At 49.2% G+C, this 25,490-nt stretch overlaps 1 protein-coding gene and 1 long non-coding RNA gene across 2 annotated transcripts in view; one reads left to right on the top strand and one right to left on the bottom strand.

Annotated features, from left to right (window-relative positions):
• Positions 1-4,193: 4,193 nt before the first annotated feature.
• LOC119374475 (uncharacterized) overlaps positions 4,194-25,490 on the top strand; it is a 207,521-nt gene continuing 186,224 nt past the window's right edge. The window contains exon 1 of the mRNA XM_037644583.2: positions 4,194-4,525. Coding sequence (XP_037500511.1) covers positions 4,429-4,525 — 97 coding nt within the window. The 5' untranslated portion in view covers positions 4,194-4,428. The remainder of the gene's footprint in view (positions 4,526-25,490) is intronic.
• On the bottom strand, positions 15,384-16,802 carry LOC125760339 (uncharacterized). Its single transcript, XR_007417882.1, has 3 exons — positions 16,737-16,802; positions 16,212-16,284; positions 15,384-15,428 (listed from the first exon to the last, which is right to left on the bottom strand). It is a non-coding gene; the product is annotated as an uncharacterized LOC125760339 (long non-coding RNA).

Here is a 25,490-nt window from a genome sequence, read left to right as displayed (position 1 = left end):
AGGAAGCTCAATAGCGTCACCAAGAAAGACGTTTACCCGCTTCCACGGGTCGACGACTCTCTCGACAGGTTGCGACACGCCAAGTATTTTTCATCGATCGATTTAAAGAGCGGCTATTGGCAGCTGGAGGTTGATGAGCGAGACCGAGACAAGACAGCGTTTGTAACTCCAGATGGGCTTTATGAATTCCGAGTTCTTCCTTTCGGCCTCTGTTCTGCTCCAGCCACTTTCCAGCGGATGATGGATACCGTTCTCGCTGGCTTGAAGTGGCAAAGCTGCCTTGTATACCTCGAAGATGTGGTCATCTTCTCTGAGAGCTTCGCAGAACATCTCAAGCGCCTAAGAATGGTTCTGGAAGCCATTCGTTCTGCTGAACTCACGCTAAAACTCCAGAAGTGCCATTTCGGGTATGAAGAGCTGAAATTCCTGGGACATGTCGTGAGTGCGGATGGAGTTCGGCCCGATCCAGAGAAAACTGCAGCCGTCGCCGCCTTCCCTGTTCCGTCAGACAAGAGAGCAGTGCGACGTTTCCTCGGCTTGTGTGCTTATTATCGTCGGTTCATTGCCAACTTCTCGAAGATAGCCGAACCGCTCACGCGACTGATCCGAGATAATGTACCCTTTGCCTGGACTACAGAACAAGAGGCAGCTTTCGCAGAGTTACGGCAGCGAATGCAAACAGCACCTGTTCTAGCCCATTTTGACGAGGACGCTGCTACTGAAGTACACACAGATGCCAGCAACGTCGGACTTGGCGCTGTCCTTGTACAACGACACGGCGGCGCTGAGTATGTCATCGCTTACGCCAGTCGTACACTCTCCCGAGCCGAGGCCGACTACTCTACTTCAGAAAAGGAATGCCTTGCAGTCGTGTGGGCAACGGCAAAGTTCCGACCTTACCTATACGGCCGTCCCTTCAAAGTGGTGACTGATCACCACTCGCTGTGCTGGCTAGCCAATCTCAGAGATCCGTCTGGCCGTCTCGCTCGATGGAGCTTGCGCTTGCAGGAGTTCGACATCACGATTGTGTACAGGTCTGGGCGCAAACACGAAGATGCCGACGCGCTTTCTCGAGCACCTGTGGGGCATCCCGATATGGGCTTAGAGGAGGCCGATGCTTTTCTCGGAGCAGTCAGCGATTCGGACTTCATGTCAAGACAGCGAGCAGATCAAGAATTGCGCCCTGTTATCGATTCCTTAGAAGGCCGAAACTCCCACGTTCCTCGACACATTGCTCGCGAGCTGTCATCATTTTGTCTTAGAAGGGGCATCCTTTACAAGAAAAACGCGCGAGGTAGCGACAAAGCCTTTCTCCTCGTTGTCCCAGCTGACATGCGTGATGACGTCCTCCTTGCGTGCCACGACGAGCCCACGTCAGAACACTTGGGCTACTCGCGGACTCTCGCCAGGGTGCGCCAGCAGTACTACTGGCCACGACCAGAGCCGTATATTCCTTGAATATACGGCTCTGGCCACGACTATCGGCTAGCGTACACCGCTACGTGCAAGGCTGCCGCGAGTGCCAGCGTCGCAAGACGCCCCCTGTCAAACCCGCGGGCCTTCTCCACCCGATTGCACCACCGCGGACTCCATTCGACCTTGTGGGAATGGACTTTGTCGTCCACCGGAAACAAATGGATTATAGTGGCAACCGATTACTTGACCCATTATGCCGAGACAAAGGCGTTACCCCGCGGCACGGCGTCTGAAGTCGCGAAGTTCTTCGTGCACCACATCATCCTGCGACATGGCGCGCAGTCATGTGTGATTACGGACAGAAGGACGTCATTTACGGCACAAATGATGGAAGACATTTTTAAACTGAGCTGCACAAGTCACCGAAAAACAACAGCTTACCATCCACAAACAAATGGACTGACGGAAAGACTTAACAAGACCATAGCAGACATGCTCTCAATGTACGTGGACGTACACCACAAAACCAGGGACGAGATTTTGCCATATATTACGTTTGCGTACAATACGGCAACGCAGGAAACAACGCGATTTTCACCTTTCCGCCTTGTTTACGGACGCAACGTGCAAACCATGCTCGATGCTATGCTTCCGTGCGATAATAGCGATGAACTTGCTCCAGACGCCGGGCAATACACCCAGTACGCCGAAGAAGCTCGTCAAGTGGCTCGCGTAAACATCAGTCACCAACAAGACGCAGATGCGCGACGTTACAACCTTCTCCGTCGAAACGTCGCCTACCACCCTGGCGACCGAGTGTGGGTGTGGACACCTATCCGACGACCAGGCTTTGTTTGAAAAACTTCTGAGCCGCTATTTCGGACCGTACAAGGTTCTCCGAAGTGTCAGGGACCTCACCTACGAAGTATTTCCGGACGGCGCAGTGTGTTCACGTGGAGAACTTCGACCCGAAACCGTGCACGTCGTACGACTCAAGCCGTACTACACACAGTAGCCCTTGTGCTTTCGCGCTACTTCTGTTACCATGTGACTCCTGTGGTTGTTTTCTTTGTATTTTCCTGTTTACACATGGCGCAAGTGTCGGTGCGTCATCTTATTTTCCCTGCGGCTACTGGTACTTAGTCTCTGATTCTCTGCGTCTGCGCGTGTTGTAGTTATTTTTTTTCTTTTACAAGCATCGAGTCGATGCTTTTCAAAGGGGGGACTAATGCCGCATGGTTGTGTGAGCACCCACAGGTAGAAGAGGACAAAGAAGTTCGGACTGAGCCGCTTCTTGGCCTAACCAGCCCAACGCGTAGAACAACGGAAGGTTCTCGTCATAAGTGTGACACTATGTTATCATCACTGTGCTTCGGCAAGCCGTGCATATGAATGTAAATATTCCGCTGCAATATACCTTCAAGTTTTTATTACCTCCAACCTGCCTCCTGCTTCATCGACGTCGATCATCTCCTTGACGGGACTTCAGTCCACATCAAGGAGAACAAACGAACAAGAAAAACATAACTGTACCCCAAACATTTTATTAGGAAGACAACAAAGTTTATCATGCATAGCCAGCGGACAAACAGTCAAGCCATGGATACCTTGCCCCTGCATGCGATCAAAAATCGACGGCGCGGTAAACTGCCGTCTGTCACTAACGCAAGGACAACACTTTTAGTTGAAAATGCGGCATATAATGCAGTGTAATTATAACTTACAACGTTCACAATAAGCAAAATATAGGCAATAGCAATCCAATAATGTAGATACTGGAAAACTTTAGCTTTGTTTTCTGTAGATGGCCCTTATTTATGTGCCATGAGTTACAAAAATGTTACAGAAACCGTTCAATAAAACCTTCGACTGTGGAAAGCTCAATCGAAGCAAGTACTGTAGTAATCTACGCAAGAACGTGAGCGCTAGTAAGCAATATCAGCCAGAAATAAGCGCGTTTTCATCAAATTTCGAACGTATAAAGTTTTTCATAAGCAGATCAAGGAATTAAACTAAAAGGTCCATAGGCAGTAAGGTAGAGAGGTGGGCGAGTTGGAACTGTTGCATATTGTAAAAAAGTCAGCGCAAACATGACGGAACACAAGAAAGGAAGGACACAGTACATAGGCATGCGGAAGGTTCTCAATTAGGAGTGGGGGGAGTACAAAGTTCTTTCGCGGCCCCCCCATCCCCCCCCCCCCCCCCTCCGGGAGATTAGATCAGATCAGATAACTTCACTGCGTGCCCTGCGAATTGGTGGGATGGGTCTGGAGTCCGAAAGAAAATAAGCTTCTTCGAAATAAACGCAAAATTGAAAATAGAGCAATGACGTGCTGATCACGACAGCCTGCTCGGTTTTCCGGGGGTAAAAATTAAAAGTAATAACTCTTTGGAATGCGACATGAGGGATCCTCGGCCGTCATTATAGTTAAAGACCTGCATGGCCATAACCACGCACTTTAAACAGTGACGGTAAAGGTCCGACTGCGTAAGGACATGGGGCGAACTCGGCGCCCGGGCGCACGCCTATGAAAAGGTCATTACAATGATTACATCTATTGAGATCCAGCGGGTTCAACCAACTTGAATGCAAACCCATAAAAAAGCTAGTTGGAAAAATCAGTTAACATTTCTTCTTATAGATGGCGCTTGCATTCGTGAGACATCTACTCAGGACCTGAAAAATGTTTGTATTTCACAAAGTTGGCGGCTACGCTCCCTACTGTACTCCTTCGCGTCCGCACCATCCGCACGCAGGCGCTGACGACGCTGACGAAGCATCGGCCAAAGGGAAACAGCATCCACAGCCTGTTGGCGTGGGGAACGAAGCGTTGCTCGCTATGGTGGCGGGCAACGGGATATCGGAGGGCGGACGGAGGAGCCGCATCAGCTACTCGCGGCCCTGCGTCGACGGCGTACCCGCTGCCCAACTGCAGGCTGTGAAAAGGGGATCGTCGGGTCGAGCGAGTCCGCGCACCCGATGAAGGCTGTTGGCCGGTGCGCTGACGCTAAATGAGGAATGCGGCGCCGCTGCTATGGAGGATCGGCGCTCCGCTGCTGCTGATGCTGGCAGCAATGACGCTACTGGTATATGGCGCCGAGGAGGCACGTACGTATATTCCTTTTACACTTAGCGCGTCGGTCGCAAAGCACCGTATTTTCCGAGGTTCGCTTTGAAGGAGCTCACTTTTTTTTACATTGTGGTATACTGTTTACTACACTTTCTGCCTAATTACGTGCAGTGAAGTTGTTAGCGTTGAGAAATCTAGTAGCAGCAGCACTCTCGTCGAACTTGCAGCTCTTCCTGTAATATGTAGTGCTATCGCTTAGCTTTGTCACAATACCGTTTGCTGAAGAATTTACTGTATATATAGTCAAAAATATCTTTCATTCAATTTTTGAACTAAGGTTACCGCAGAATTTGCGGCCCGGGTTCTGAGTGTCACATAACAGCGAAAAGATCCAAGTCAGAAAAGGCTCCCCAAATGGACAATCTGACTTCAGAAAAAAAAAAAAAAATGTCACAGTTTCGCGTGAAGCAGTGCATACAACAGCAACATATTGGAATGTTACACAAAGTCAGGGTTGCCGTTGGCGGCTTTTTTGCGCCAAACTAGCTACCGTATACGACTCCAGCTGGCGACCAAAATTTCAGATTGGCTCCATGGCTACTTTCTGGCTACTTCGAACTTCCGTTATGGTGCATTTTGTGGCCATTATTCTTATCATTCGCACAAAAAAAAAATCAGCAGATTCCACGCATTGTGGAAATCGGTTTCATTCGAAGCAGCCAATGGGTACTTTTATGCTGTATTTTATGGCTTTGAGCCAAGCGTATTGACGTGGATAGACGTGTTTTGTAAGTGAAGTAGCTCTGTGCACATCATGGGCTTACCAGGCACGTCGACAACACTGGCGTTTAAAGGGTAACTTATGGCGCGACGTAACGTCAGCCCTCACGTTAGAGCAGACACGTAAGTGCTATCGAAACTAAGTGCACTGTATGGTGCAGTCATGTAAATATCATACGTAACTTTCGTTAATGTATTCCTCCGGGGTCGAGCAATGCTTCAGTATAGCTGCTGAATCATAGGAATACAAATGCGATGTTTATTAGACTGCTCTGAAGGCGGAGCCAACACTGGAACCACCCACATTAATCTGATATGACGCCTGTATCGTAGGAGTACATATGTAGTGTTTATTGCTTTCTTGTAAAATTACATAGCCAGCACCACAACCGCAATTGACGTTGCAATCGACTTTACGCCTGCATAGGCTGTTTTTCTAAACCAGTTTATAGAGCTGGCGTGGCTCTGTGGTAGAATACCCGATTGCCACGCAGAATGCTTGGGTTCGATTCCTGCTGGGACCCTAATTTCTATTCTTTCCGTTCGTCGGGTCAACGCTGCCGACGTCGGTTTTTCTTAACGCTCTCGCAGTTAAATTGCGAATGTCTGTTCTCGCCGTTCCTTGGTACATATAAACTGTCAATCACCTGTGGCGCATACCCATACACCGCGGTCCGTGGTAAACGGGTGTGTGCCACAAGTGTCTGGAGGAAAGGGTTTGACGACGTACGCGACAGGATTTTCACGTTATGCATGTCATGACCCGATAGTCATATTCGTCAAATCCTCGTACCCTCCCATGCCAATTTTGGTCCACACCAAGTAAAGGAGGCGATCATGAGAGCACCCAGACGTAGGCGGCTAGATAGATAGATAGATACGTAGGTAGAAACGCTCAAAGTGCCGAAGGTTCACTAAGAAATGCTTCACATATAAAATTGCAAGCCAACTTAACGTATCACCATTGTTTCCAAGCTTTTCCAAGCGCATCGAGGCATCCAACACGCGGTGCGACTGCAGAGACGGAGTGAAGAAGCTGCGCGCATGTAGGAAAACGCGTGTTTTCCGAGGCAGCAACAACTATAACAACAGTAGAGCTAGCACGCTGCTGACGCTGCCCACCATCTACGTTCACGCTGCGCACCAGTTTCTAATGCTGAAGCAGAGCGCGTGTTCTCGTGTGAACTTCGCGAGAATAGGTATCCGCAATGAACTGAACTGCTGGACTCTTAACCTTCAGCGAGAATTCGCTACTTGCAGCTCTTATTATGGTAACTCTCATAATCAACCTCAGTCTGCGGCTTCAAAGAACTGCAGCTTCACTGTTTAATATTGCTGCTGAGTTGCTGGCGCAAAATCTCTCTGGAAAAACTCTGATCTAGACAAACGGCATGCAGGCGCACTGAACTTATAACAGTTTATTCATATAAGTGAAACCTCGGTGATACGATCACGACTCGTACGAATTTCAGTGTGATACGAATTTATCTGTGGTCCAAAGCCTGTTTCACATGCGAGCGATTTTGCTCCAAGAGCGGAGCGGCTGCCGTCGCGGGAGCCCAAAAACAGGTTTTAAGAGCGACCAGTGGACGCTCGTAACGCCGGCGATCGAGATCGCCGGAGTTGGAAAAAAGCCGGCAGATCCCACGCATTGTGGCAATCGATGTAATGCGAAGCAGCCAGCAAAGAGCTACATACATCGTCTTGTATGTCATTGAGGAAAATGCGTGTCATGGTTTTCATGTTAACTCCTATTATTTACGTTCGTCACACAGTAACGTCTCGCAATACCAACTTCGGGGTCGATCAAGCTAGAGAAACGGCCGCCAGCGTCCCATGAGCGTGGCACGTAAGTCATGCTGTACCTGACATACGTGTCATGACTTTCATGTTAACTCGTGTTATTTATGTTCCTCACACGGTCACGTCGCAAGATACCAATTTTGGTGTATATCAAGCTAGCGAAACGGCCGCCAGCACCCCATGAGCGTGGCACGTAAGTCATGCTGTACATGACATGCGTGTCATGATTTTCATGTTAACTCGTGTTTTTATGTTCGTCACACAGTCACGTCGCGCAAAACCAATTCCGGCATAGATCAAGCTAGCGAAACGGCCGCCAGCGCCCTATGAGCGTGGCACGTAAGTCATGCTGTACGTGACATGCGTGTCATGATTTTCATGTTATCTCGTGTTTTTATGTTCGCCACACAGTCAGGTCGCGCAATACCAATTTCGGGGTAGATCAAGCTAGCGAAATGGCCGCCAGCGCTCCATGAGCGTGGCACGTAAGTCATGCTGTACATGACATGCGTGTCATGATTTTCATGTTAACTCGTGTTATTTATGTTCGTTACACAGTCACGTCACAAGATGCCAATTTTGGTGTATATCCTCCTGAGACCTGAGCGAATTTGTGGCCACACAGGTGAAATCAGAACACATTTTTGGAATGCACTCACATGCTGCATTACACCAGAAAAAAATTGCGTCTGTACGGCGAACAGTTTTTGCACAGCAGTGTGTGCATTATAATGCACACTGGGTCTCAATGCACGGAAAACGAACGACACTCGCCTATAACGAAATTTTAGATTTGCTCGCGAAAAGCACGCTTATTTGTTGTGAAACTGCTTGGAGAAGTTTCGCGCAGATGTGATGCAAAGAATGATATTGCACGTGATACACCGTAACTTTGTGCGCTGAGCATAGGCGTGCGCAGGGTTCCCCATCAGGGAGGGGGGTGAAGGTTCATTGCAGTGTCCCCCCAACTAAGTCAATGTACAAGGCAGATTTTGCGTCCCCCCCCCCCTTTTAGGTGACTAGGGGTGTCAACGTATGGGGCAGATTTTGCGCCTCCCCTCTTAGGTGACCACAGGGGGCGGCCGACCCCCTGCACCCCCCGCCCCGTGCGCACGCCTACTGCGCTGAGAATATCCTGGGTTTCGGCACCTCGAGCAGGATTCCTAGTTCCCAAGCTCTGAAATGTGGCTTGCTTGCACAGTTCTTAACTCAGAAGGCATGGGCCCGACCTTGGCTTTCAGCAGCTTCCGTGGTGACTCATTAGGGAGCTTTCGAGTAGCGTACACAAAGCTTTGCATTGGCTTTTCGCGCAACCGCGCATGCGTCGTACGCTTCCGCTTGCGGGCTCCCGTTAAGTGACGGAAATAGCGGGCCGCAAACGCTAATGCTAACTTAGCGAACGCTATTCGAAAACTGCCTATTGTCAAATTCTGCACCACACCTGTCTTGCGGCAACAGTTAATGAGGAAGGGACAGCCTCATCGTATGAGAATTCTAGGTCCGAAGTGTCGTTGCTGGTCATTGACTCAAGACACGCTTCTTTATCACTGATTCCTAGGTGAAACAAACGCCAAAGCTTAATGCCAAAGAGTAACAAACCACATGAGATTGGCAAACATACGCAGGAAAAAGCACCAATTGAGACCGAGTGTGCATTATAATGTACATTTGAAGAAAACAGCTTGTGATAACAAAAATACTCGCCCTTAGAGTAACATGACGTGCGGAAATTATCCCTAAGCCCTTCCTAAGTAGAATTAAACAATAATTAAGAAATATCGCACGATGATTATTGAGCAATTTGTGAATTACTTGGACGCTGTGAGGAGAACGTCGAAGACGAGAATGACGCCATGTTTCAAAGAGGCAAAACGGGGCTTCCCCTGTAGTATGCTTCCTGTATTGCTGACCAGATGGCACCACATGATAGAGAATGCGATTGCACCAAGATTGTTGGCTCTAATAGCGGCGCGAATTTCGAAAACCGGGAAAAAACAAATGTGCATTTTAATGCACGCGGGGTCTGAAGAGGCTATAAATCTAGCGAAACCGCCGCCAGCGCCCCATGAGCGTGGCACGTAAGTCATGCTGTACATGACGTGCGTGTCATGATTTTCATGTTAACTCGTGTTATTTATGTTCGTTACACAGTCACGTCACAAGATACCAATTTTGGTGTATATAAATCTAGCGAAACCGCCGCCAGCGCCCCATGAGCGTGGCACGTAAGTCATGCTGTACATGACATGCGTGTCATGATTGTCATGTTAACTCGTGTTTTTATGTTCGTCACACAGTCACGTCGCGCAATACCAATCTCGGGGTAGATCAAGCTAGCGAAACGGCCGCCAGCGCTCCATGAGCGTGCCACGGAAGTCATGCTGTGCATGACATGCGTGTCATGATTTTCATGTTAACTCGTGTTTTTATGTTCGTCACACAGTCACGTCGCGCAATACCAATTTCGGAGTAGATCAAGCCAGCGAAACTGCCGCCAGCGCTCCATGAGCGTGGCACGTAAGTCATGCTGTACATGACATGCGTGTCATGATTTTCATGTTAGCTCGTGTTATTTATGTTCATTACACAGTCACGTCACAAGATACCAATTTTGATGTATATAAATCTAGCGAAACGGCCGCCAGCGCACCATGAGTGTGGCACGTAAGTCATGCTGTACATGACATGCGTGTCATGATTTTCATGTTAACTCGTGTTATTTATGTTCGTCACATACTCACGTCGCAAGATACCAATTTTGGTGTATATCAAGCTAGCGAAACGGCCGCCAGCGCACCATGAGCGTAGCATGTAAATCATGCTGTACATGACATGCGTGTCATGATTTTCATGTTACGACTTGTCATTTATGTTCGTCATGCAGTCATGTTACGCCATACCAATTTTGGTGCACATTCGATGAACCAAGCGACCAGGAGAGCACAAAGTCGTAGGCGGCTAGATAGATAGGTAGATAGAGAGATAGATACGCTCAAAGTCGCAGAAGTTCGCTAAGAAATGCTTCGCATTTAAAATTCGCTCGCGGCAGAGCGTCTGCCCAAGGTCACCCAATGGGAGAGCAGTGACGTGGAGAGCACGTGATTGCAGGGGCGGTGTCGAGGAGCGGGCGCGTGCGCCAGGAGGAACTCGGTTTCCTAGCAGACGACATTCGCTGTAACGAGCTGGCAGTGTAGAAACGCCGTTCTTTTCCTTTTGTTGTTCTTTACTGGGCCCGTATTCCCAAAAGGCGACAATCGCAAAAGTATCGCCTTTGGTGCGCGCTGATTGGCTATTGAGCAAACCGGAAAAGTTAGGGCGCCATCTGGTAATTCCGCCGACGTCAATTTTGCGTCATGGTGCTCGACGGTGCTCTCGACATATTTGCAATAAGCGAAGGCACCGTTAACCGTCGGTTCGTGGTGAAGTCTAGCATTTCAGTGACGTAGGCGGTAGCTTCTAGTATTCAATCCTCGGTGGATATACGCAGCATTTTTTACGCTGAAGCTTTCATCGAGCATTACCTTGGGGTGTTATCAGCACTCGTTCTTTGCCAGCGCGTTGTTTTTTCGTGGTTTGAACGTTCCAGGAGCATGAACCGTGCGTTGCTCGCGTGGCTTATCGCGAGCCGGCAACATGTTGAGATCTTGAGACGATGTCGCTGCGGCGGCACGCTACAGCTGAACTCTCCGAGTACGCCGTGTTAAACTCTCAACGAAAATACGTTTCACGCAAAGTTGCATTGTTTAAATATTATACTGTGCATTAAATATTCGAACAAAAAAACGTTGAAAGCACTTTCAACACGTCTTACACTTCAAGTAGCCACAGCCAAGCCGGCCAAGCCTGGCCACTGCGTAGAAGCAGCGGCACACGCTCGAAAACGCCGTACTCGGGTTGCTCTGCGCTCGTACAGTGCGCTCACTCCCGTGTTGTGAGACATTCGTACTACCAACGGCCAGTTGCAACAATGACGTCACAGGCAAGTCTTTTTTTTACTTATCGAACGCATCAAATTCTACGTCACCAAACGCGATACTATCGCCTTTTGCGATCGTTTGAGAATACGGGCCCTGCACTTCCATCAAAGCAGACAAATCGTTTGCACGTGTCATTTTGTTCTTTTGTATTTTTATCGAATCGTGGCACGAACACAGGTCCGTACAGGGGGACCCTACGGCACTGCGCACTTGTTGGTCGCAGGGCATGTTTCAGTTTTTTCTTTTTTAACACGAAAGTGTTTTATGCCGGGGTCCACCAAGTACATCCGTCACGGATATGACGTTGATAAAATGGACACCAACGGGTGAGAAAGAAAAACAAGTAAAAGATGCCCCGCTGGGAATCGAACCCACGACGTTGCGGCCGCGACGGCAAGCGCCCGACGCCCTACCCACTAAGCCATCTCGGGAGATGCTATGCACGGCGCTAACGCGCCTTATATCTTTCACAGATTCTCTTTCGCGGCGGGCGGAGCGGGGCAGTGCCGCCGTCTGTGAGAGGTGAAAAGAAGTAATGCTTCAGGATAGACACTTAGGGGGCGATCGGAGATCTCTGTTCTGCGCCGTTCGTTCGCGTTCGTTCTGATGATCGCACGCGATTGGCTGAAGCCGGACAACTCACGCCACTCTAAGGGGCGTGGCCATTTCTTTTTTTTCCTTGATGTTTTTTTTTTTTGGTGACGTCATGCCGCGTCATAACGAGCATGTCGTCTGCTAAAAGTGAACGGAGAGCGAGCCCGTTCGCTCGCGTTCTCTCGAGCGAACAATGGCGTCGCACGGCATGTATTTCGAGTGATGCGGCGGTTGCGGCTGCCGCAACAGCTGATTTTGAGAAAATGGCGCTTGCAACGGTGCTTCCTTGCTACGTTGGCGTTTCTCGAAGCAGATGCAGAATGGTAGGAGGTGCGAAATGCGTTTGAAGAGATGAGCGAGTGTGAATTCCGGCGTCGCTTTCGTTTCTCGAAACGTACTGTACCTTGGTTGTGCGACGATCTCGGCCCCGTCATCGGTGCCAACGAACCAGTGGGATTTAAACAGAGCGGAAGGCGTTGTGCGCGCTGAGATTTTTTGCGATCGGATGCTTCCAGCGAGCTGTCGGCTGCGAGGAATTCAGCGGCCTGTCGCAGTCGTCCGTCAGGAACACGCCATTACTGTCGTTCGCGGGCAACAACGGTGGGTGGCCTTTTCCGGAGACCACAGACGCGAAGAGCGAACAAAGGCGGCGTTCGCGCGGCTCGGGCAGATTCCCGTTGTGGTCGGGTGCGTGGATGGTACGCTCATCGCAATCCCGAAGCCCCATGGCCTGAGCTCCGCGGACACGACGCATTACATGTCGGGGAAGGGACTCTACGCATTCAACACCATGATCGTGAGTATTATTCATGCATTGTATGCGTAGCGAATTGTTTAATTTATATCGCTTAAACTTTCCGCTTTACTGAGGCTGTTGCAACTGAGTATAGTGGGAGCGGTATTTTCGATCTATCCAGAACGGGAATTGGTTCGTTTAAGGGCACTTCGCTTAGGATAAGCGATGAAATCATGTGACGCGGAGTACACTTTGTTTCAGCGGCCTGCACAGTGCATAATATTACCGTTGCTCGTTCGCCATGTGTACCCGAAGCTTGATTCTCGATTTGTATTTGTTGAGATTAGCGCTCCCAGAATGTGCCGTAGTATGTCCTTATTGTTCATTGTCGTGATGGACGTTACATAGATCAATACATGGATGGATGAATAAGCTTTATTTCGGTCCCTCGGAACGCGCCCTAGCATGTACATTAAATACGCATTGTTTCATAACCCTTTTTTCAGTCGAAGTTTTTCGTGTTGTAGATATTTTGTGATACATTGCCTTAAAAATACAGCGGTAATTTGGTTAAAAGGCTTTGGTGGCTGGAAGATGGGTTGCTCCAAGCAGTAAACATGCAGACTACCCTTTGACATTGCATTGTCCTCGTGTTAGAACTTATGGTACAAGTCCTACCCTGTCGATGATTTGTCCATAGCTATGTTTCAACAGTCAGTAACAGTGAAGACAGATGTAGTTACATTAACATAATACCCAACATTGTACCCAAGGTCATTTATGGGTACAATTTTGACTGAATTGAATTCTGCAGACATGTGATGCCGACCTCTGGATGTCAGTCCATGTTTCCTGGGGTCATGTCATGACTCGTGGGTATGGCGGGGGAGCCCTCTCCGTCAGCACCAGGAAGCAAAACTTCGGCTTGCTTGTAAGTGCTGTCAATGCTTGCCACATTCAAGACGTTATCACTACAGCTGTCATGCCGACCTCGTGCAGGAGACTCCAGCTATACATTAGAACCGTGGTTCCTGACACCAGTGCCCGGACGACCAGCTCGTGGCACCCCTGATAACCACAACAAGGCCCACACCGCCATGCGCAATGCTGTGGAGTGGTGCATCGCTGTAAGCTTGTGCGCAGCTGCTCAAGCATCATTGCTGCTTGTGCAGCTCTGCACGACATTGCGTTGGCGGCACATGAGCCTGTTCTCGAAGGGGACGATGACGACACCGACGATGCTGAGCTGCTGCCAGCAGCAGCTGAGCTACCACCACCACAACGGGAGCCAGCAGCAGCGCAACCGTGTAGTGAACCTGTTTCAAGAACCACAGGGCCTGCATGCTTGAGCACCTGCGCAGAGTACGCCGCCGCCTGCAACGACCTCGGCAGCATTGTGTGGTGCGTGTTTGTCTTTGTTCATTGTGTTTGTCACTGTGTTTTTTTTTACTACACTTCAAATGTTTGCTACACATATCAACGAAACAGCGTTCTCCTATCAATGAATAACCCCCTTGAATAGGTTGGCAAAAAATGTGAAGCTCACCCTGACTCACTCGTGAAATATATTTTGCTCTTGGGGCTCACTCGAACTCAGACTCACCAAAATTTTCCTCAGGCGGATTCACTCGTACTCAGGCTCACTAAAATGTTTTCACCCGGACTCGAACTCACCAATGTATTACTCACTTGGACTCGCAGCTCGATCTGAATCTGAGTGAGTCGACTCATGAGTGAGTTTGCCGACCTATGCCCCCTTGTCACACAACGCCATGCTGATGAAATGCTTCGACCAGGTTGTAAAATATGGCGCTTCACACTAAGCACAAGTGAGAGCTCAACTGTGAATGGCACATGGTGCCATTCACAGCCAAAGTGGTAACCTGAAAAGGCTGTTTGAATCAGGACAGCAACATGCGGTAGCTTTAGTGCAACAAGAATGGTGCCTGTAAATGAAGTGAACAACATGGGTGGTGTCAGAATTGAAACTTTATTACAAGTATCACGAGCAATGCACATAAAAAGCAAAATAAATAAACATCCCTTAAATTTAATGCCAAGGAAAAGAATATAAAGTAGCTTCCTTTTATAATATACAAATGAAGTTATTACAAAGTGCCTGCTGCTCCTCTGCAGCAACACACGCGTCTCGCAGCACGAAAGTCATTGTATTACATGAAAACAAGGCACAGTCGAACCGGTATTAATCGAACTCGCAAAAAAAATGCAAGTTGTTGGTTGCTGATATGTCTTCCTCTATTATTGATTTCTGTTTGTACCCAATCCTATTGTCTAAACACTTCTAAGCAACAGAACACGTATTCGACAACTATTTTTTGGTCTTGCAATATTTCAAAATTGTTGTGCAACCTAGACCGTTCACAAACGCATTTCTTTTTTTCTAGGATGTGTAAAAATCGATAGAAAACGTACAGTGTGCCACAATATTCTACACATATACACTATGAACATAAAGATACACTACAGTGCACTATGCGCATATACTACAAAATTGCTGAATGCATGACTTTGTATAATGAGATTTTAAAAAATGACATGGCAAAACATGATTTATAAATGAAACCACACTGTGCTATGCACATGTACTACAAAACTGCTGAATGCATCACCTCACACGATGAGATTAAAAAGAAATGACATCGCAGGACACGATTTACCATTGAGCTACACTTTACTATGTACAATGAAACAGCACATCAGTGCTTCTGGTATGCAGAAAAAGAAAATTAACTGAGAAAAAATTGCAGGGCACCATTGAAGCAAGCCAGCGTATCATAGCTCGTGATGTGAACAAAAATAAATCTACATATATGTACAACTAGTCTTTACAAATCACTGTGCAGGTGCCTTCCGCTGCAATGGGGGCCCGGGCGAGGGTACCAACGCCTTGCAATTCGTGGACCACGTCATCGAGAAGTTGAACCTGGCGCAGCTTTCCAATGATGCCTGGCCCTGCCGCCTGGTGTTTGCGGCTAGTAACTCCAACGCCTCGGCCTGCCGGTTGCCCCCATCTCGCAGCTGCGGCATGAGCTGGAAACCAAGAAATATGTTGCCATTATCATCTATAAATTTCCTGCTACCGACTCTTCGCTGGAAGCTTCTGTTCGTGAAGAGTTTCAGTGTGTACAACAATTTCCTCTCTGTTGAAAATCCACTGACCCAACGGCATCCATGAATGGTGATTGGTTCACCGCGCAACCAACGCACTTTGTTTGGACAGACCAAAGCGGTGCCGGAATTCATTTTCGCTCATCTCATCAAACGCATCTCACGCCTCTAACCACCTCTGCATGAGAAGCAACCAAACAGCCCTTTTCAGGGCTACACAATCGTTTGCCCGGCTTTACCGATGACCGACACAATCTCCTTCCGAAACCCTAGCTGCTGCAGTATGCAAAACATACAGCAAGCAGGTGTAACACAGGTGCAAACATGTGCATTTGTGTATGATGGCTATGTGAAAAAGCTATATAACGAGCTTGCTTTTTGAACAGTATATTTAGCAATAGCACATTTTCATTTCACTTTTGAAGCAATTGACAAAATAGGGAAACATTTCAAGATGAACATTTTTGCAATGCTACCTTTTTGCTACATTTCACCATAACTGCAAGGCAGGACACCTGTTTATTCCATCTGACAGTTATGCATACAACTAGCTCCTGCAACCGTTTGCCAAATTTTTTTTGTGCAGCTTTTTGTCTTTATGCCCACAGATGTCATCTCTTCACAAACATATGCCTGCACGCATGAGCATCACCTGTGAGCATGTAACACCATCTACAGTTAATCAAAAACATCAGTGAAACTTACGTGTTGGGGCACGGGGAAGATCCTGGGCCACATCCTCTTCAGCCACACCATCAGCAGCTGGAGCAGGGCTCACCTGTTATAGTAAGAAGTTTCTTGATTGACACACTGAGTGCAATAAGAAGTATGGAGTGGAAGTGGACAATAGCAATGTTTTTTTTTAGAATGTTTCAACAGCGGCATGCTATGACACACAGACTTCGGAGAGAGGGGTGGAGGGAGGCAAGCCTACTGGCTACGCACCTCACTCGACTCGAGGGTCTGAGAAATGGGTTGGAACACGTAGGGTGCTCTAATGAGCTTCGGAATATAGTTCGCGGCTGTTCTTTTGTCATCACCGCAAATGTGGCTGTTTTGCTTTCTGTTCTGAGCGGCGCAACGTGTTAGCACCTCAGCCAACGCGGCGGCCGGGTGATTCACTCGATATTGTTTGAAAAAGTAAAACTGACAGCGCGTAATGGCTCGAAGCAAATGAGCACACTAATTCGCAGCATACAAGTAACAATGATATTCTAAGCCAGTGCTTACCGATTCAGATCACCCGAACTTTGGGCCTCGCGTACTGTCGACCCGCGCGGTCCCTGTCAAGCACGACGCGGCCGCGGTAACCCGTAATCTGGCCGCCTCCGGTTCCGCTGTAAAGCACAAGCGGGACGTGTAAGATGACCGACCACAATACAATTGTGCTCGCACACACCTCTGCTGCTCTCGGAGTTTGGCAAGGCTGTGGTGTTACGCGCAGGGACTTCGTTCAAAAGCGCTACCAGCTCCTGCCACATGTCGTCCCGGTCCTCCCTCGTGAACGACGGCTCCAGCGGGCACGACAGCGTCGCGATCTGTGGGTGCTCTTTCACAAAAGCCAGCAGAAGCTCCTTTTGACGATCCGACACCCGAGAACCAACGCAGACGTTGCGATGGGACGACATTTTGAAACTGCGTCAGCCGCTACTTTTCTCTTTTTTTTTTTCGCGTGCGCGACACCATCTAGCGACGACGTCGAAAAAAACTAACATTATTAAATATCATTACTCAAAGCTGTTGCCGTTTGAAAGAGTGTTTGAGCTTGAGAAGCAAAAACAATAATTTTCTGTAAAGTAATTATATTTATTAAAAGGCGAGAAACGCTTCACGGTCCCCGTGCCGACGTCACAGGATGCGCGTCTACTTCCGGAAAGCTCTCCGCTTCACGATTGGCTGTTCTCTTCCTCTCGGCGGTTCTAGGCGGGAGAGCTGCGCCTCCTCTCACTTTTGTGACGTAGGCACCGCAGAACGAACGCGAACGAACAAAGATCTCCGATCGCCCCCTTACTAGCGCTTACTCCGAGATTGCACGCTATATCTGAGGTCATGGTTAAAGCGTCTCGATACCGGAGAGGTAGGAGTGGCCGCGCTGGCGTCGCCGAGGCACCCTTGACGCAGTTACGTTCTTTGCCAATGTTCTCTGCTTTGCCTTTGGCTTCGTGTTAGCGTGCGTCGGCTCATCGGAGTAGTGCGGCTTCCACGTGCACCAACGGGATTTCTCCGCCGCCGACCCCGCCGACTGCTTCAATTGCGAGAGCACCGACTAACAAAACTGCTGCAATATGCGTTGCAGAAAGGACGCGATTTCGACGGGCGAATGTCGTGCCTTGGTGGAGCTAGAGCAGCGCCTGCGAGTCAGAGGCCAGCGGGACGCACGCGTTTGCGGCTCATACCAACCTCTACCTCCCGTGTTGCTGAAGCGCAGTGTGTGTTAGTGTATGCATGAGCACAGGCGTCGGCTACCCATTACTAGAAAGCGCACACCGTGCCGTTTCTCTCCTTTATTGACGACGCTTTGAAGAAGTGCATACCGGGTACCAGTGTTGATTATGAGCTTGTTGATATCATCCTTACGCGAAATTCACGATTCGCTGTGTCCAAATATATGTTCACACCGTCAGCTACCACAACGGTTTAATCATGATCATGGGCGTTAGTCGTCGCGATAGAGACATGCTGTCAACATGGGTGCATCCACATCAAACGGTGCTATAGCTGCCAAACACGAATAGACGTTGTACAAGCTCTCATATATCATTACACAATAAGCACTACTTCTGTGAAGGCATGTTTCACTTTCGTGTTATACCGATTCCTATGACGGAGGGATCAGCCATGTTTTTTGTACTACTCTGGCCCAGCACGTTCGAATAGTTCACTGTTTTTTTGTTTGTTTTTTTCAATGGTCACGTACCCCGAAGACGACAAATGCGAGCCCCCCAGACGACGACATTGTGGGTTTGCAGTGGTTGCTGGCCCAGATGGCGCACCAACGCCTTGCGGCATTCGAGAGCAAAAGCCACCGAAAGCACTGTGAAAGCTTAAAGCCACAAAAACTAATTCTTTCTTTTGCTTTTCCATGGCCAAGTGTATGAGCGTGCAAGAAGACTTGCGTGGTAAAAAAAGAAAACTGGAACAGAAATAAACGTGACTACTGAAGTTGTTTAATTGGACTCTGATACACTGCACATTTTCGTCATTCAGGTTTAGGCGCGTGAAAATCGAGCACCGAAGTAGAGGGCTGGTGAAACTCGCTACCCAAGTGCACCAAAACAAGCGAACTCGGAGAAAGGAAACCCGCGGGTAACGGGCGCTTTCCACAACCATCACTTGCATCGCAGAGGCGCGCGCCGCGTAAAAGCGGTGCATGTGAAACGAAGCCGCGCCCGAGCGTCCTGTCGCCGCTCAATCGCCGCGGGCCCCGCCGCTCATTTGCTCGCATGTGAAACAGGCTTTAGCCTGCAATGTAATGGAGTACGTATGTTGCGAACCAGTTTTCACCCCGTGACGTTTGATACGAACATACGCTACCGCGCAGTACGCGACAATCACGCGCAGGCGCGGGAACGCAAGCGCGATCATGCGCGCTGCGCCGCCATTTTGTGAGAATACGCCATCAGCGGCGCGTCGTAGCCTCCGAGATTGTGCGCGCGAATCTTGGAGGCCATAACGCGCCTTCGTGTGCTTTCGCGTTTAGGTTACAGATGGCGTTTTTGTTAATTAAAATAATTGATAATTAAAACAAGGTGCTGCGCGAAGAAATATACGGACAAAAAGAGGACGAGGACGGGCGCAGCACCTTGTTTTAATTATGTACGACCGATCCCCCAGCAACATGCATTTTTCATAGAGTTTCCTAAAATGACCTAGAGGGAACTCTGGCGCTGCGATCGTTCAGCCACCATGGGAATGATGGGTAGTACACGGATTTGCCTAGTCTTCGTGCTTGTGGGCTTCGAACGCACTTGTGTCTTTTGTTTATTGCTGTGTTTTGGCGTTCGTTTCGGATAAAGAATGGAGCCTTGTGAACTTCGCGACCAGATTTGAATCGGTGAGCCTAAAGAAGTTAAAGTGGTGAAGTGAAACTGCTGATTTTTGCTGAACTTCGTTTTGCGACAAAGCGGATGCAGGCGACGCGGAGCCAAACGGAGCCGAAAGAACGAAGTTTAGACAAATCCGTGTACTACCCATGATTCCCATGCTGGCTGAAGTGCGATGCATTGCAGCTCCCATAGACACTAGCGCCAGAGTTCCCTCTAGTAAGTATTGTAGGAAACTCTATGGCATTTTTGACGCACTTATTTTTTTCTTCAACGCGTCTACGTGCTGCTGTGCTCGAGGCAGCGTCATTGTACTGTGTTTGCACGCGCTTGCCACGTCAACGCAATCCATGTCCTCGCAATCAGAGGTCCTATGAAAGGCGGATGAGGACAAAAAAACATGGCTGATCCCTCCGTCATAGGAATCGGTATAACACGAAAGTGAAACATGTCTTCACAGAAGTAGTGCTTATTGTGTAATGATATATGAGAGCTTGTACAACGTCTATTCGTGTTTGGCAGCTATAGCACCGTTTGATGTGGATGCACCCATGTTGACAGCATGTCTCTATCGCGACGACTAACGCCCATGATCATGATTAAACCGTTGTGGTAGCTGACGGTGTGAACATATATTTGGACACAGCGAATCGTGAATTTCGCGTAAGGATGATATCAACAAGCTCATAATCAACACTGGTACCCGGTATGCACTTCTTCAAAGCGTCGTCAATCAGGAGAGAAACGGCACGGTGTGCGCTTTCTAGTAATGGGTAGCCGACGCCTGTGCTCATGCATACACTAACACACACTGCGCTTCAGCAAAACGGGAGGTAGAGGTTGGTAGCCTGAGCCGCAAACGCGTGCGTCCCGCTGGCCTCTGTCTCGCAGGCGCTGCTCTAGCTCCACCAAGGCACGACATTCGCCCGTCAAAATCGCGTCCTTTCTGCAACGCATATTGCAGCAGTTTTGTTAGTCGGTGCTCTCGCAATTGAAGCAGTCGGCGGGGTCGGCGGCGGCGAAATCCCGTTGGTGCACGTGGAAGCCGCACTACTCCGATGAGCCGACGCACGCTAACACGAAGCCAAAGGCAAAGCAGAGAACATCGGCAAAGAACGTAACTGCGTCAAGGGTGCCTCGGCGACGCCAGCGCGGCCACTCCTACCTCTCCGGTATCGAGACGCTTTAACCATGACCTCAGATATAGCGTGCAATCTCGGAGTAAGCGCTAGTAAGTGTCTATCCTGAAGCATTACTTCTTTTCACCTCTCACAGACGGCGGCACTACCCCGCTCCGCCCGCCGCGAAAGAGAATCTGTGGAAGATATAAGGCGCGTTCGCGCCGAGCATACCATCTCCCGAGATGGCTTAGTGGGTAGGGCGTCGGGCGCTTGCCGTCGCGGCCGCAACGTCGTGGGTTCGATTCCCAGCGGGGCATCTTTTACTTGTTTTTCTTTCGCACCCGTTGGTGTCCATTTTATCAACGTCATATCCGTGACGGATGTACTTGGTGGACCCCGGCATAAAACACTTTCCTGGTAAAAGAGGAAGCGGACAGCCTTGGCGAAGGAGCTATAGGCCTCGCAACGTCAACATGCACGATTGTTGTTGACGCGCACACCTGCCAACTCTCCGATTTGCACGGGAGACTCCCGAATTTTTGGGCAAACCTCCCGATTGTGCGGGCATGGCCGTAAATCTCCCGAAAAACATCTCCAACACCACCGCGATAAGAAAATGATAACAACAAAAGATATCGGTTGTACAATTTTCTAGCTTTCACCTGTCGCGTGCAAAGCACTCCTTAAGTCACTTTCGCCGCAGTACTCTGGTGTCATGCAAAAAAGCGTATTAAGAATTGGAAGGAGCTACTAGCTCTCACGGGTTACAACGCATCTGGTTCAATACTGTTGCGGATGTGATGGGTTTATTTACAATGCGAAGTAGAAGCTGGAGAAAAACACGAGACGGTCGCCAACCGCCGGTCAGCAATCCCTCGTCCAGTTATTCTTCTACCTCCTCCTTTCAGCGCCGCGTTACATTTCCCTCCGGGCAAGACGAAGCTCACCGACCGAGTCAGAGTGATCGGTTGTTGTACGGCTTCAATCGTGCAATATGCACAACCTGCGTGTTGCGCGAACGGCGGTTCTCAGCTGTCACTTTCGCAACGTAAGTGACGTCACTCAAGCACTGGGTAATGACATAGGGACCGGAACACTTGGAAAGGAGCTTCTGGCAAAGTCCCTTCTTTCGAACAGGCGTCCATAGCCAGACAAAATCACCTTTGGCGAACGTGACTGGCAGGTGTCTTGCGTCGTAACGGTCTTTAGCACGAACATGGGAGGAGAGAGTTCTAAGTCGCGCAAGTCGACGCGCCTCTTCGGCGCGACACAAAGTCTGCGCAATAGTGGCATTTTCGTTTGTCGAGAAAGGCAGTATGGTGTCGAGAAAGGTTTGAGGATGACGAGCATAGAGAAGGAAGAAAGGCGTATATCCTGTGACTCGTGTTTTGCGGTATTGAAGGCGTATGTAACGAAAGGTAATACAGCATCCCAGTTCTTATGGTCCGCTGAGACATACATTGAAAGCATATTGATGATGGTACGATTGGTGCGCTCTGTTAGGCCGTTGGTCTGCGGATGATAAGGTGAGGAATGCCGATATTGACACCCACAGAACCGTAGCAACTCTTCAACAACATCAGCGGTGAACTGCCGGCCGCGATCACTGATCACCACACGAGGGGCTCCGTGACGGAGGATAATCGAGTGAAGCAGAAACCACGACACATCTGATGAAGTGGCTGAAGCAACTGCCATCGTTTCAGTATACCGCGTTAGGTAATCCACGCACACGATAATCCAGCGGCGGCCGGTGGCAGACTTGGGGAAGGGGCCGAGTAAGTCTATGCCGACTTTCTCAAAAGGTGAAGTCGGGGGTTTAACAGGTTGCAGTGTGCCTGCCTGATGAGTAGTAGGTTGTTTGTGGCGCTGGCAGACATCACAACTCGCGACGTAGTGCTTGGTCGTCTTCCACAGTCGAGACCAGTAGAAAAGTTGTCGGACACGGTGAAGCGTCCGGGCAAATCCAAGGTGCCCAGACGTAATGTCGTCATGCATTGCGCGGAAGACCGCAAGGCGCAGACATTCGGGGACGACGAGTAGCAGTGGGGCGCCATCGCTGGAGTAATTCTTGCGATATAGAAGACCATCATGGACTACAAATGGCGTTGCGCGTTCAGAGCTGCGGGTCACATTGATAATTTGTCTCACTGAAGGGTCGCGCTGTTGCTCGTGACCGAAGGCGTCCAAACTAGGGAAGTTGGAGGAAATCGCAACGAGGTAGTTGTCGAAATCATCGTCATCAGTGTCCACATTCTGAGATGGAAGACGAGATAAGCAGTCGGCGTCTGCGTGGCAGCGACCACTCTTGTAAGCAACAGAAAAGTTGTATTCTTGAAGCCGCAATGCCCAACGAGCTAATCGACCAGCTGGGTCGCGTAGTCCGACAAGCCAACACAGTGAATGGTGATCTGTGACGATCTTGAAATGTCGGCCGTACAAATAAGGTCTGAATTTTTGGACGGCGAAAACAACCGCGAGGCATTCAAGTTCCGTTACTGTATAATTGCTCTCAGCCTTCGTCAAAGTACGGCTTGCGTACGCAACGACGTGTTGACGTCCGTCATGAAACTGAACGAGCACAGCGCCAATGCCGACACCACTAACCTCTGTGTGTACCTCCGTGAGTGCCTCCGGGTCGAAATGACGTAAAAGTGGCCCGGAATAGTGAGCAAAAACTTCAGGTGCTCGAAGGCAGTCTCACATTGAACGGTCCACTGGTATGGGGTATCCTTCGGGAGCAAGTTTGTCAGTGGATGAGCAAGCTGGGCGAAGTCCTTAATAAACCTGCGAAAATAAGAACACAGGTCCAGGAAGCTACGAAGATCCTTCACCGTCGTCGGCTGCTTAAAGTTGCGGACTGCAGTAATCTTGTGGGGATCCGGTCGTATGCCGTCCTTGTCGACGAGATATCCGAGAACCAGGGCTTGGCGCTCACCAAAATGGCACTTCTTTGCGTTTAAAATGAGCCCAGCTTGTTTGACGCAATCCAGAACAACGCTGAGCCGCTGATTGTGCTCGTGGAATGTCCGTCCAAATATAATCACATCATCCAGATAACACATACAAGTCTCCCATTTGAGACCGCGAAGGATGGAATCCATAAATCTCTCGAAGGTTGCTGGGGCATTACATAATCCGAACGGCATAACGTTAAATTCAAATAACCCATCGGGCGTAACGAAGGCAGTCTTCTCTCTGTCAGACGGATGCATTGGTATCTGCCAGTACCCAGACCATAGGTCGACCGATGAAAAGTATGCGGCAGAGTGCAGGCAATCAACAGCATCGTGGATGCGTGGTAGAGAGTAGACATCTTTCTTTGTAACGGCGTTAAGGCGGCGGTAGTCAACACAAAATCTCCACGAGTTGTCTTTTTTTATCACGAGTATAACAGGAGCTGCCCAGGGGCTGCATGACTCCTGAATAACGCCCTTCTGCAGCATGTCGTTGACCTGTTCGGCGATCACTTTCCTTTCAGAAGAAAATACGCGATAGGGTTTCTGGCGTATCGGCGTAGCATCTCCTGTGTTGATTCGGTGGTGCATACGGGATTTCGGCAACGTGAGACAACGCTCGTCTTGAGCAAAATCAAACACTGCCACATAGCGTGCAAGGACTTCTTCGAGGACATGCTGCTCGGAAGAAGGCAGCGACTTGTTAATCATGCGTCGCAATTCGGCCGAGTAGTTGGGCGTTGTCCGACTGATGCCTGAGGACTCTACAACCATTCTGATGTCAATTGCGGTCTGCTCTTCAAAAGTTCCCAGTTTAAGTCCGGCTGGGAGAGCAACAGGCTCTGGGGAGGCGTTGACCGTCCACAAAAAAGCATGTCCGTCGATGGCTCGAATAACACACCGCGGGACCATTAGATTCTTCTTAATAGCGTTGGTGCGATCAGGCTCTACGAGTCCGGTGCAGGGTCCCAACCGGGCGCGAGAAGAGCATACGGGAACAAACACTGCTGTCCGACCAGGGATCGACACATCTTTAGAAATTGAAAGCACATCAGTTGGGTGAGTTGGAAAGTCATCAATGGCGGCAGTGGGCAACGTGCTTTGTAGAAGACAGGACGTGCAATTCTAAAAAGACAGGACGTGCAAACACGGACACAAGAAAGAAGTCAGGAGACCACAAACGTAAACACCGACTGACAACTGAGTAGATGCACAACGGCGGAAAAGAAAGAAGGCACGAAAACTTGTGTGCGCATGCCCATGCAATAGGCGAACCTATCAATCCGGCACGCGTGGGGGCCTATGCGAAAGATAACGGTTAAGGCATTTGATTTCATCTTTATGCAAGTTAAGCGACGGTTGGCTCACGCATGCACTACCACTATTCTCGATATGCCATGCCTCAATCATCAGACGCGTTTCTTCATTTCTATGTCGGTACAAAACTGCGCATTCATTGAATTTTGGCGTGCATTTACACTCTGGACAATGTAACGATAGATTAGAAGGTGAGCCTCCGGTTAGTGATCTTTTATGTTCTAATAATCTCTGGTTAATGCAGCGGCCCGTCTGTCCTACGTAGAAGCGGCCGCAGCTGAAAGGAACGTTATACACCACACTTTTACGGCAATTAGTGAATTTGTTTGTGTATTTTACGAAACAAATATCGGTTCGCTTCTTCAGGAGGGTTTCGACTTGGGCTTGTTGGTGATTCATCTTGATGGGAACTGATGCGCATCGGCACGACGGTATGCAGAGCAAGAACGCTAGGATTTTGCATAAAGAACCGTATCCTCCCAGAAGATGTTATAGCTCTCTTCGGCGGGTTCTCTCCATCGGCAAGACATGGTGTGAGGCTGTGCA

This window comes from Rhipicephalus sanguineus, chromosome 11 (assembly GCF_013339695.2).
Source record: "Rhipicephalus sanguineus isolate Rsan-2018 chromosome 11, BIME_Rsan_1.4, whole genome shotgun sequence".
In the NCBI taxonomy this organism is placed as follows: Eukaryota; Metazoa; Arthropoda; class Arachnida; order Ixodida; family Ixodidae; genus Rhipicephalus; species Rhipicephalus sanguineus.
This window is presented reverse-complemented; position numbering and strand designations above follow the sequence as displayed.